The sequence below is a fragment of the Jaculus jaculus genome, chromosome 5, assembly GCF_020740685.1.
Source record: "Jaculus jaculus isolate mJacJac1 chromosome 5, mJacJac1.mat.Y.cur, whole genome shotgun sequence".
Taxonomy (NCBI): domain Eukaryota; kingdom Metazoa; phylum Chordata; class Mammalia; order Rodentia; family Dipodidae; genus Jaculus; species Jaculus jaculus.
Genome location: NC_059106.1, coordinates 146705301 through 146719117, shown reverse-complemented (window position 1 = coordinate 146719117; position 13817 = coordinate 146705301). Strand labels below are relative to the sequence as shown.

General features: G+C 36.3%; 1 protein-coding gene across 5 annotated transcripts in view; it reads right to left on the bottom strand.

The window, feature by feature from the left end:
- Ncam2 (neural cell adhesion molecule 2) overlaps nucleotides 1–13817 on the bottom strand; it is a 464091-nt gene that overhangs the window by 102723 nt on the left and 347551 nt on the right. For all 5 annotated transcript variants that reach the window (XM_045149438.1, XM_045149439.1, XM_004654373.2 and 2 more), the window contains one exon: nucleotides 11051–11147. In XM_045149438.1, coding sequence (XP_045005373.1) covers nucleotides 11051–11147 — 97 coding nt within the window. The remainder of the gene's footprint in view (nucleotides 1–11050; nucleotides 11148–13817) is intronic.

The window sequence follows — 13817 nt, the reverse complement described above, 5'->3', positions numbered from 1 at the left end:
ATAGTCAGCAGGGCAGACATATAAATTTTGGAACGTGAATATTTTAATGAAATATATCACTGTATATTTCAACTCTACTTAGGTATAATTTCAGAGTTGATATAAATGCATTGTGTCATGGTTGGAAGATTATTATATAAAAGTTCAGAAAACCAATGCAACCCAAAGTGATTGCATTTAAAATTATTCAGGGGCTGGAGAGATGGCTTAGTGGTTAAGCGCTTGCCTGAGAAGCCTAAGGACCTCAGGACCCATGTTAGCCAGATGCACAAGGGGGTGAATGCATCTGGAGTTCATTCTCAGTGGCTGGAGGCCCTGGTGCCGATTCTCTCTCTCACTCTCTATCTGCCTCTTTCTCTGTCTGTCACTCTCAAATAAATAAATTTAAAATAAACAAAAAAAATTATTCAGAAAAAGCAAATTTAAATTATCTAAATAAAGTTTTAGGAGGACTGGAGAGATGGTTTAGTGGTTAAGGCTCTTTCCTGAAAAGCCTAAGGCCTCAGGATCAATTCCCCAGGACCCATGAAAAGCCAGATGCCCAAGGTGGCATATGTGTCTAAAGTTCATTTGTAGTGGATAGAGGCCCTGGTATACCCATCTTCTTTGTATTTCTTCTTCTCCTCCTCCTCCTACCCTTCCTATTTCTCCCTCTTTCTTTTCTCTCCTCACCCCTCTCTATCTATCTCTAAAATAAATAAATAAAATATTTAAAATAATGTAGTTAGCAGTTAGGCATAAACTTTGTTTCCATGTATCACAAGCTTCATGTATTTTTATCTTTAGATTTGATACAAAATTTTCTGTAAATAGTGTCAAAATTTTTGTTCTATACTTTTGTACCAAAATAGGAAGAAAACAGAGAGCCTGGCACCAGACTGACATTCCTTCAGTCTACACTGAGCCATTATGAACTAATTTTTAGATAGGTCACAAGTGAAGGAAAAAAATATACTGAATGATGAGGGTGAAATGTCCTCCTGGGCTTTCATTTTGATACATAGCATGTGCACCATCCTTTGTTTTTATTCTGATTATAGAAGTACACAAACACACACATATGTGTGTGATATATATATTTCACTAAGATATGGAAGCTGATGCTGTGTGTCAACAGAGAAATATCAGTACCATATCAACATGGGCCATTGGCTTGTCAGTTAGAATTTGACAGAATCTTTCTTTTCAGGTTAAATGACTTTTATTTTAGTTTAAATATATCATTAAGGCAGAATTCATAATTCTAAATGTTTTCTTATTTTAAAACACTATGAAGAAAATAGTAAGTGCATACAATATTGATGATAATCTTGATATACAGACATATAGAACATATGCAAGTATCTAAGGAACTCCCCCCAAAAAACTGTTTCTAATTATTTTCATCCTTTCAATTGCTAGGTAATCAACTTCATCCTTAAATTCTATGTATTACAACATCATAATTATTTTAATACTTTTTGCATCAGAGGTTTTATATCTGTTTCTTCTCATGTCCATAATTAACTCTCCCTGGTTCTGTGATGCTGTATGTGGATCTTGCCTTCCCTTTCCTTTGAAGGTGCCACAGAATCTCCAACTCATATACCATGCTTCCGATGAGACACTGTAATCCCATCATTTGGCTGAAAGAGGAATTCAGCAAATGTATGCTCTTTATGACATCAGGATTATTCTTTTAAGTATTTCCATTATAGTCCTGAATTTCATCATACATTATGAATGTAAAATAAAAGCCATAATAGGAAATATGGCTCAATGTTTTCAAATAGAGGTCATTCATCCTCATTTCTACATATTCTGCACACACTTTTAACCATATTTATTTTCCAAACAATGTACTTGTATCTTTCATGTCAATAGTGAATACTACCCACCACTCACTGGCTCACTGAATGGATGGATGCATTATGTGGGAGAAAACACATTAGTAAACAAGAATGTGTTTAGTTCATCTTCATGTTCTCTTCTGCTGGTTCCTGCATTTTATGGGGCTTATATACACTGTGACCAGAAGGTAGGAAGTCCGAGTTAGTCCTTATGAGTTTTGCTAAACACCATCCTAGATAAATCATTCAAACAACTCATAAACCAATAATTTTTTTCTTTAAAAATATAGGTTAGGTTAGTAACACACACTTCTTTGTGTATTGGAAATATTAAGAACTAGAGAGCACTTAATAGAGAATATTGAGTTCAACAAGTACTTGGTGTGAGTGAGTAGGATTCTGGTTATTTCCTATGACAACTTGTATGTCTAATGTTACATTGTTTTTATATCAGTATATCTCTATAAATTCTCAAATAAATAAAGTTGGATGGGTTCAATATAAAAGAATACCACTTTAAATAGGTATGTTTTATAATATAGTAAATACTAATTTTATGATCTAGAGGTGAGATAGGAACAACCACTGTTGTCATACTAGAACTATAAGCACATTAAATTCATTGGGTATCAGTTTTCTCATAAGGAAAATGGAACAGCAGTGCTCACTAAGTTGCTGCTATGAGGCTATTTGATGGATATAAAACATGGGACATTCACAAACATTGGTATTAATGTTATATTATACTAAAATGTGTGTATATGAATACAATTGATACATCTCTTGACATGTGTCCACATGCCTGAAGTCATATAGGTGAACAGTGGGATGTTTTTTTCTCTATTCTGTTTTATCTCTATTCTGACCTAAGACTCCAACAAATGCAGATAGAAAAGCTAGGGGGAAAGGCATACAGAAAACTTCATAGCAAAGGCAGATTAAAATATTCAGATGTATAAAAAGCAGCTGGAAACACATTCACAGAAGTATATGGAAATAAGTTTTCCTATCATTTCTCAAAATGAATACACAGCCTAGCACATGCATTGAGATACTGCAACCATCAAAGGAAAGAAGATGCTTAATAAGTAATATATGCCTTCATAATAGAGCTTGATAAATAGGATTTAAGAAATACTTTATGTTCAATATTATCTTGGCAATATGGGATAATTGATAGTTCCTGATGAGTTTAAGGATTGTTTTTACTTTTTTCTGAATACCATGCTACCAGCATATCCATAGATTATATGAAATCTTTATACAACATTGGGTGATATGAGAAAATTAATGAAATTAATTCTCCCAGGTTAAGGAAAGCAAATATGTTTTTAATGATGTGTGCTTTAAAATATATGTGTGTGAGAGAGAGAAAGAAAGAGAGAGAGAGAGAGAGAGAGACAGAAAGAGAGACAGAGAGAGGAGGGGATATTAGTACATGTCTGTGTGGATGTGGTACCTATATGCTTGCCTTCAGCACCAAGAAACAATCATCATTTCCCTTAGTTATCCCCTACCTGTCTCCTCCTTGTGATGGAATCTCTCACTGAATCTGGAGTTTGTCATCTGTGATACACAGGGATTCTCCTGTGTCTGCTCCCCAAAGGACATGGGTCACATGCATGCATGACCATGCACAGCTCTTTATATATGTTTAGGTGTTTAATGGTTATTCTTCCCCTTAAGTTTGTGCAGAAGCAACATTAAACTGCTGAGCTATCTTTCGAGCCCTTTTCATTCATCTTTGATGTTTTCCATTGTGGAGACATTTCATCTTTTTGGTTCATTTCTGACTATGTGTTTTGTAACCATTTATTGTAAATGGTATTTTTCCATATTATCATTATTTTTTCAAATAGTTGCTAATAGCTTATAAAAAATGTTACCAATTTGTTAATTTTGCCTTCCTACATCATTAAATTCACTTGTCACTTGTAATATCTTGTATGGGAGTCTTTAAGGTTTCCACACACAAGGTCATGCAAGTTTGCAAATTGACTCCAGTCTTTCCATTCTGGAAATGAGGTTTGTTTTCCTTTCCCTTTCTAACTGCTATGGCTAGGAATGATTTGAAGTGATAAAAGCAAGAAGATTTACCTATTCAGTATTTAGAGAAAACTCTTTCAACTTTCCCCCCATTCAATATGGTATTTGTGGTGTGTCTGTATTATTTGACCTTTCTGGTGCAGAGGTGAACTGTAACTTCAAAGATTGTTTTACTCCTGCTTGTGTGCTGGCTGTGTGGTTGTGTGATTCTCTGCTTGGATCAGTGAAAGGGAACCAGCTTCTTTCATCTTTATGGAACTCCCCCCAGATCTGTAAGCCTGGAATAAATTCCGTTCATCCTATAAGCTGTGTCTTTTCATCCCAGAGGTGTGGAGATGACTACAGAAATCTATTAAATGTGTTTTCACATTTGCACTTAGTAAATACTTTCTTTATCCATGCATCTGTGTTTTAAGGTGCTCCAATATCCTGGATATCTTGTCTAAGATAAATAACACTACAATGAACTAAGTAATGGACATGAAGAGCTATCGACTTCTGATAAACCTATTACAGAAACCTATCTCCTTTTTGAAGCTATATGTTCTATCACTTAGTAGCATTTCTTTTAGTTTTATCTTCTCTATAATTCTATTTGTCTTTTTTAAAAATCATTTTGGAAATTTGGTCTCTTCATTCTCATTACAATGTATATCAGTTAACCTCTTGCTGCTGAGACAAAATATGTGACCAAAAGTTCTCCTTAAGGGGGAAGGCTATATTTTAGTTTACAATTCCAGGTTCTCATAGCAAGAAAGGAATACTGGTGAAGAGCTTGAGGCAAGAGGTCCCATTCATTCTATAGTTAGGAGGAAGCAGACACAAAAATGAATGCTAATGCTCAACCAGCTCTCTTCTAGTTCTACAGGCCAGGTGCCCAGCCCATGGAATAGTGTCACCCACACACAGGAAATATGGATCTTTTCACTATAATAAACCTAATCATGACAATCCCTGAGAGGCATGTCCTGACACTAATCTAGATAAGCACTCAACAGGTGATTCTAGGTCTTGTCAAGTTGCCAAGCAATATAAACCATGACAACATGTACTGTAAATATTCATAGAAAGACAACATTCTCACAGTGCTAATTTCTCTTGAGGCAATACACTCTATTTTCACTTCTTGACTTGGTGTTTAAATGTACTGTTCCTAATTTAAGCATTGATGCCTTATGACTTTATTTTTGAGGACTTGGTCACTAAGAAAGAGGGGACAATGTTGACAAAAATCATAAGACAACTTTTTCGTCATCAAATTCTTAGACTTATGTTAACCTTGCCATGATAGATTGCACAAATGTATAAAATTTCTGTGTCATATGCATCCATACATAAAGTATATTCAAGTAAGTGCAGTTTTTCAATTAAAAGTGCATGAATAATAAATGAATTTGTTAATAGACTTGGTCCATTAACTTGACAAGTGGGAAGTAATTAAGTAAACAAGAATGCTGTATTCAGCCTGAATCTCCTCAAAAGACCCCTTTAATTGAGACAAAATTTCATCATATGATATAAAATTCATATATACCCATTATATTAAAATGAATTTATATATCACAAACATATGTGTGTATGAATATGTACATTGAATATATTGCTTCACCATATATGAAACTCTCATATATTATGAACAGTCAAAAATAACATACTACATAATTTCATTGAATTGCAATGAGAATTATTATGATAACTATTCATGAAAGTTTAGCTAGAATTCCTGTATGTCACAATGTGCCTTATCAGAGTAGTTGTCAGAGGCTATGTATGGAAAGTTGGAGCATGTGTCATGAAGAATCCACCTCATGATCCATGTGCCTGGCATCTGTGTGCTGCATCCCCACAGACCATTATCATTGCACTGCTGCTAAATATTCTGTCTCAATTGTGAAGTACCACACTAGATACTTATTAAGATACTTAACAGCAACTTTTAAGTAGTCATGTCATTATAGAATACAATATACATCCTCATTCTGCAAATACTAGTATTCAATGAATGCATTTTCATGCAGTATATAAACCTTTGAGCCTATTCCTTGTCATTATATAAACATACAAAATATGTTGTCTATTTTTACAGAATTTGACCTATTGGCATAGCTATAATTATTTTGCATTTAAAACTGGATCTTTATGAATATTTATTTATTGTCTTTAGTTTCCTTCAGTTTTCCTTGATTTTCAAAATACTTTAATTTATTTACAAACAGAGATGAGGGGGAGGAAGAAGAAAAGGGAAGAGGAAGAAGGAGGGAGAAAAAGAGAGAGAAATTAGCAAACCAGAACCTCTTGTCACTACAAATGATGCTTGTGCTACTTTGTGCATCTGGATTTATGTGGGTACTAGGGAATCAAACTTTGGCCATCAGGATTTACAAAGAAGCATCTTTAAGTGTTGAGACATCTCTGCAGGCCTGAATTTCAAAATTATATCATTTTACAGATATTTACAACAAAAGTATATATTAGCATTAGGTTACTTCGGAAAAATTTATAGCCAGTTGACTGAATTAGTGTCACTACTTTCAGTTTAAGACAATAAAAAATGGAAAAAAAAAAGAAGAAAGAAAAGAATAAAAAGAAATTGTATATTACTTCTCAGATTAGAGTATCATTATGCAGTTTAGGAGAAATATCAGAATTTATCTATGCTGTTTTGGTTAGCTACTTCTGAAAAACTCAACTATAATTTTCTTGTGATCATGTTTTACTATTGTCATTTGGTGAAGTATATGTTATCTTTGGCAGTTCTGAAGTTACTGTATGTGATGGTTAAGTTTTGTAGCAACTTGGTCTGTTTAGGAATCCATAGACATTACCCATAAGTGGGTCTGTGAGGTTGCTTCCAGGGAGGATTAACTAAAGGAGAAATCCTTTCCCCAGCGTGAACCCCTCCCCCAGAGCAGGTGACCCCTCTTGGTGAGGGGGCTTTACCTAAGGAAGATCAGGGAAGGAAAATAGCCCTTCCACCCACCTGGCTGCTCACTGCTTGTTGCTTTCCAGTGTGGCCTGAAGACCAGCATTGACTGAAGAGCAGTAGTTCTCCAGGAAGCCTCCAGCCTTCAGTACTGGATTGGGACTGCTAAGGAATCCAGCTTTGTAGACTGAGCAGCTATGAGGTTCATTGACTCTCAGACCTGCAAACTGCTATTGTTGGACTGCCATAAACTAATCCAATAAATTCCCTTTTAATATAATTCATTCTATAAATTCTGTTCCTCTAGAGTACCATAATACAGATTGTTGTACCAGGAGTGGTTCAAAAGAAAAAGAATTTTGAGAATGGACTTGCCTAGTGGGTTTGGTGCTTTCTGGAGTTGGCTCTTCAACTTCAGTGCCTTAAAGGCTCTACTGGTAATAAGGAGAGCAGTTTGACTGGTAATAGGTAGGGCACTAATAATCCATGGTGTGAACTATTTAAATAACTCCATGAGATAAATGTATTGGGTGACCTGAGTCATGTATTGTGAAGAGCAAGGAATATAGTAAGACAAATGAGTTTGGCAGTTGGTGTTTCTAGCATCTCTGGTAAACTATTAAGGGAAAAGCAGAAGCTCAGAAAGAAAATTTCCAAGCTTAAGACCCACATAGATGATCTGAAGGTTTCTCAAGGTGTCCTGGAAGAGAGTCTCCTCTGTAGCCAGAACAGGGCTCAAATTGCAGAAAGCCAAACCCAAACTCTCATTGTAAGATTGGCTAAATTGTAATGTAAACACAAGTCCCAGCCCCACAAGCAATCAGATGTTAAAGGGAGGGCCCTGATTGGAAAAGAGTGGGGTCCTATAACTTGGGATGGGGACATGTGGGAAGACCCTGAAGAATCTGGGGCATTGAACTATCAGATTCTAAAGAAGTTGTTTTGCATGGGAATGTGACCTCCCTTTCCTTAGCAGCAGTTGTATCCCAACCCCACACCCTAAAGTATTACCCTCCCCACCCTGGCCTGAGGAATTAATCCTTCTTTGTCTAAGGAAGCAGAAATGAACCTCCCTGCAGGAGGTACTAAGGTTCCTGGGTGTCCACCAATCTTTCCCTCCAGGCCTATAACAAGGAATAAGGCTAGGCAAGCTCCTAAATCTGAGGTAGAAAGTGTGGCTCAAGAGGAGGTGAGGTACATCCCTAAAGAACTTCAGACTTTTCTAACTTGTGCAGGCAGAAGCATGGGGTATATGTGTGGGAATGGATCTTAAGGGTGTGGGATGATGGAGGAAAGAATATAAGGTTAGATCAGGCTGAGTTTATTGAAATGGACCCACTGAGCAGAGATTTTAGATTTAACACTGCAGCTCATGCAACTGGAAGAGATGCCAAGAGTTTATTTGATTGGTTGGCTGCAGGTTGGATTAAAGATGGCCTAGTGTAAGTGAGTTTGAGCTGCCAGATTTGTGAAGGGAGCCCCAGCAGACTTAAAGTTGCCAGTAGTGGCCATAATATGTAAAGAAGACATCACAGTGGAAGCTGCAGTTGCTGCATTAGGTGATTTAGATGCAATGAGTCTAAATGAATCTTGAGGTAACAAAGGCCAAGTAGCAGCACTGAATCACCAAAGGTGAGGTGAGCATGTTTACCATAATGAACAGCATAGGCAAAACAATACTCATAGTGGTATGACTTCTGTAGACCTTTGGTACTGGCTGATTAATCATGCTGTTCCCAGAAGTGAAATAGACAAGAAGCCTACTAAGTTCCTTCTTGAATTGCATAAGCAAAATGTTCCAGAGTAAAGAAGCAAAAGGCCACTTTGAATTATAGCATCAGAGAATCAAGGTCTCTTAACCAGTTTCTTGAGTCATTTTCTAGATCCTGAGCCCTTTGATTTAAGGGGTGGCCATGTACCCTCAAGGAAGGACCATCCCATAATCACCAATACTTTCAATATTATGCTTAGTCCTATCCTTTCTCAGAGGGACCTACAGCCTTTTTCTAGGGTAAGTGTGCATTGGGGAAAAGGAAATAATCAGGCTTTCAGGATATACTGGACACTGGCTCTGAACTGACTTTGATTCCAGGAAACTCCAAACAGCATGGTGGCCCTCCACTTAAAGTAACCTCCCTCTACCAGGGAAAGTAGTGAACCAAAAGCAGTATTACATCCCTGGAGGAATTGCATAAATTAATGCTATTATAAAGGACTTGAGGGCTGGAGAGATGGCTTAGTGGTTAAGCGCTTGCCTGTGAAGCCTAAGGACCCCGGTTCAAGGCTCGGTTCCCCAGGTCCCACGTTAGCCAGATGCACAAGGGGGTGCACGCGTCTGGAGTTCGTTTGCAGAGGCTGGAAGCCCTGGCGCGCCCATTCTCTCTCTCCCTCTATCTGTCTTTCTCTCTGTGTCTGTCGCTCTCAAATAAATAAAAAAAAAAGGACTTGAAAGAATCAGGGGTGTTAATTCCCACCACATTTCCCATTTGGTCTGTTCCAAAGAGTAATGGATTCTGAAGAATGACACTGGATTATCAGAAACTCAATCAAGTGGTGACTCCAATTGCAGCAGCTGTACCAGATGTGCTTTCTTTACTTGAATGCATATCAAGGGATGGGAAATAAATCCATCCAAAAATAAAGGACCTTCCACCTCAGTGATATTTCTAGGAATTCATTGATATGGGGCATGCAGGAATATTCCTTCTAAGGTGAAGTATAAGTTGTTGCAACTGGCCCCTCCTACCATTAAGAAAGAAGCACAACGTCTTCTGGGCATATTTGGATTTTGGAGGCAGCACATTCTTCAGTTAGGTGTGTTACTCCATCCCATATGCCAAGGGACTTGAAAAGCTACTAGTTTTCTGTAAGGCCCTGAACAAGAGAAGGCTTTTCAAGAGGTCCCAGGCTGTTGTACAGGCTGCTCTGCCACTTGGACCATATGATTCCACAGATCTGATGGTACTTGAGGTATTGGTGGCAGGTAGGGATACTATTTGGAGCCTTTGGCAAGCCCCCATAGGTGAATCACAGTGCAGGATTCTGGAGCAAGGTCCTGCCATCATCTGCATTTATTCTCCCTCTGAGAGATAGTTCTTGGTGTGCTATTGGTCCCTAGTGGAAACTAAACACTTGACAATGGGCCATCAGGTAACGATGTGACCTGGCTGCCCATTATAAACTGGGTTTATCTGGCCCCCCAGGCCATAGAGTTGGATGTACACAGCAGCAGTCCATCATTAAGTGGAAGTGTATGTATGTGATCAGTTTCAAGCAGGTCCTGAAGGCACAAGTAACATGAGGAAGTTGCTCAAGTGCCTGTGATTTCTACTCCTGTCACCATGTCTTCTGTCCCCAAGCATACACAACCTACTCTATCTTCTATTAAAATAAATTTAATTTAAAAATAGCTATTTTATGATTTTTTATTGTATTTTATATCTAATTTTTACATATCTGCTTTAGAAACCATTGATACTGTATTGCTTGATAAATGTATTTCTAAATGGTTTTCATATGTGATATTTATTTTGGACATCTTTTTTCTTTCTTTCTTTCTTTTTTTTTGAGGTAGGGTCTCACTCTAGACCAGGCTGACCTGGAAATCACAGGGTGGCCTTGAACTCATGGTGATCCTCCTACCTCTGCCTCCCGGGTACTGGGATTAAAGGTGTGTACCACCATTTCTGACTTTGGACATCTTTTTAATATACATATATATGCACACTTCACAATAAAAAAAATGTGGTGTGTGTGTGTGTGTGTATAAACCCCATGGTACCTCATGTTCTTGCTTGCCTGTGATGGCAGGAGCAAGTCTCTTATTTTGAATCAGAGTCTCTTACTGAAGGAGAATTAGCCAGGGACACAGGACTGAGAAGAACATGGTTGACCCCTTGCCTGCCCTTGCAGAACTAGAATCCACTTTTGATCCAGTGTCATCCAAGATAGCTGGCAGCAACACTCCACAGCAACAGCTTCTGCTTCTTCCTCACACACATTTTAGAAAATTAAAACACAACTTTTAAATGAAACTTAACTTATTAAATCCACTAACTCCTTACTCTATTGTTTCTTCTGCTCCAACTGCGTGAACTGTGGTTCATTCTTAAATAATATCATATATTATGACTTAAGAAATTTTGGAAGTTATATTTGCTACCTTGTAAAGTTAAATGTTGCTAATTATCAAAGTAAAATTTTCTATAAAAGTAAATTATAATTTCTCAAAAATCATATTCCTATTACTTACCAGCTAAAGCAAGAATGTATTCTTGAAATCTTGTTCCTATGCTGTTAGTAGCAGTACAGTTATACCGTCCAAAGTCGTTGTCAGATGTAGGGGCAATCTAAATTATAAAAATGAAAATTACAATATCACAGAAAATTTAAAAGTCTATTGCCTTCAATTTGTACATATGCTCAGTTATTCACCGCATAACTCCATGTCTTAACTTCTCCCACTATCTAGCAAGCATGACAAACTATGTATACCTTTTCAACATATGATCAACAAACCTACACATCCACAGGTCTAGGTGATACATAGTTTAACAAGATATTCATTAATTGGATCAACACCATTATTTTGAAAAGTATATTCAACAAAAATTATTTTACTTTCCAATATATAGCACATCAAAATTAGTACAACATTTGAATAAAAAATACAGATTTTAATGTAATGATAGTATGACTTGAAGAAAAGGAAGCTGTGATTACAAAGCAGTTCTATCTATTTTCTTCTTTGTTTCTCTTTTTCTTTAATTTGAAACATGGTCTCACTCTTCAGCACTTGCTGATCTGATATTCTGTACTGGACTTGAACCCTTACCATTCCTTGAGCCTCAGCCTCCCAAGTCCTGCTATTACACATGTGAGCTACAAACATGCTTTGTGCTCTTTGTTAGGTATTTTTTGGCTTGGTTGATTTTCAGTTCAAGAAAAGATCAAAATACACAAAGTTTCTGCCATTTCTTGACGTGAGAACATGAAATATTAACAAAAGATGAGGAATCATTATTTTAAAAACTCTTTTCATGAAGGTATTTTCTAAGGAAATATTGGTTTTGGCAAATGTTTGAAGTAGTATTTTTCTTTATAATAATAACATCTTGCTTTCATTTCTGCTCAATTTACATCACTCTTTTTTTTAGCTTAGGTTAAAAATAGGTGACCACAATCTTTAAACATTTAAAATCAATCATTAAGTTAACCTTAGGAGATTCCACTGGTGAAAGGTAATACCAACCCTGCAATTCTAGTGTGCAGCAATTCTGAAGTGCCAATTCATAAAGGAGATTTGATGATGGTAATAGATATAATTTTCAATTGCAGGAGTAATTTTTTAGAGAGAATATACTTACAACAAGAATCGGCATTAATTCTAACTCCAAAAAGAGGAAAAACGATTTTGTGGTAATGGGACTCTATTAACTAAGAGCAATTTTGAGGTCCATTGAAGTTGGTAATTCTGAACAAGTAAGTTTAAAAGAGCTATGTCATTCATTTCTAGTCAGCTATCCATCTAGTAAAATACCATTGGCTTAGTGTTGAGAACTTTAAATTCCAAATTATTCAACTATTCATTTTTATATTCACACTTTAATAAACCAGGGTAAATTAACATTAAAATAAATTAATGAAAAAGAGCAGAAAAAAGTATTTTTTTTTATTCTACAGGTATATGAAAATAATTTTTCTGTACATTCCACAGGAAGAATGTGTGTTTTGAATCAATACAAGAAGTAAGATAGCCACAAGAAAAAACTGTCTGTTTTATAACTCCTGAAGATTAATAATGTATATACATCCATTTTCACTGGAACTGTTTTCATAAGACTCAATTTATAGTCCATCACACCCTTGGGATTCAGCTGTCAACAGGCAAAAGCTTTACAACTGTATCTTAAATAAGTCATTTCTTATTGTGCTATGTTCACCAACCACACAAAATATATAACATATCCTAAAGGAAAGAAATGAAAGAAAGAAGGACAGAAGAAAGGAAAAATGAAGAATAAAACTCTAGACTTAACCAAGATATCTCACACCTTTAATGCTCTATTCTTCAGAAAGTAATATGGAACTGTAGACTAATTATTGTTGGACATGAAAACTCAGTTTGATGTTTAACTTTGATTGAAAACTTTATGGGATTTAGATTCACATAGATTTGTGAGGATTTTTCCAGAAAATGTTGGGAACATGCAACATGAATATGGTAAGCACAATCCCATGAGCTTTGCTCAGCTATGGTATAAATGGACAACAGGAAGAAGACAGCATTCTCCAACTCTCTACCTCCCATCTACCGTGAAGAAGCCAGCCTCCACCTGCCTTGATGATCTCTGAAAGACGTTCACAAAAACAACTATCAGCTGAGCCCTCTGAAATGCTAAGCCAAAATCTTCCCTCCTTGAAGTTTTGCCTTAATGACACTATAGAAGTAATACACGCAACACAAAATGTACTACAAAATTTTGTCAAAATATACACTAATGTGTAATAGGAAACTTGAAACAATATACTTAAATCCTTGCTGATATTTATTGAGGAAGTAGTAAGAGCGTCTACACATGGAGCATTTTTAAATACATACTTTCAATAAGTTTAAGTTAATTTTTTATATGAGGCTTTGATACAATATAATTAAATACTCAAGGAAAAGCTAGTCTTGAACAACAGAATATAGATTAAGATTTTAATGGTAATAAAGATGCTTGGCTAATTTTTCTCAGGTCCCACAAATGAAGTATTTCCTCTTTATGTAGTCATTGCTTAAAAAAATCAGGAAATAAATGTTCAGTAACTTTTATATAAAAATCATGATGCAGATGATCCTAAAGAGGGAGAGAGGGAGCATCTCTCTCTCTCTCTCTCTTTCTCTCTCTCTCTGTATGTTTGTATGTGTGTGTGTATGATTGAGCATGGATTTAAGCCCACTTGCTATGGACTTGGAATGGTTACAGTTATGCCATGATAAATACAATAAACTGGTACATTGATTACTTTAGTGT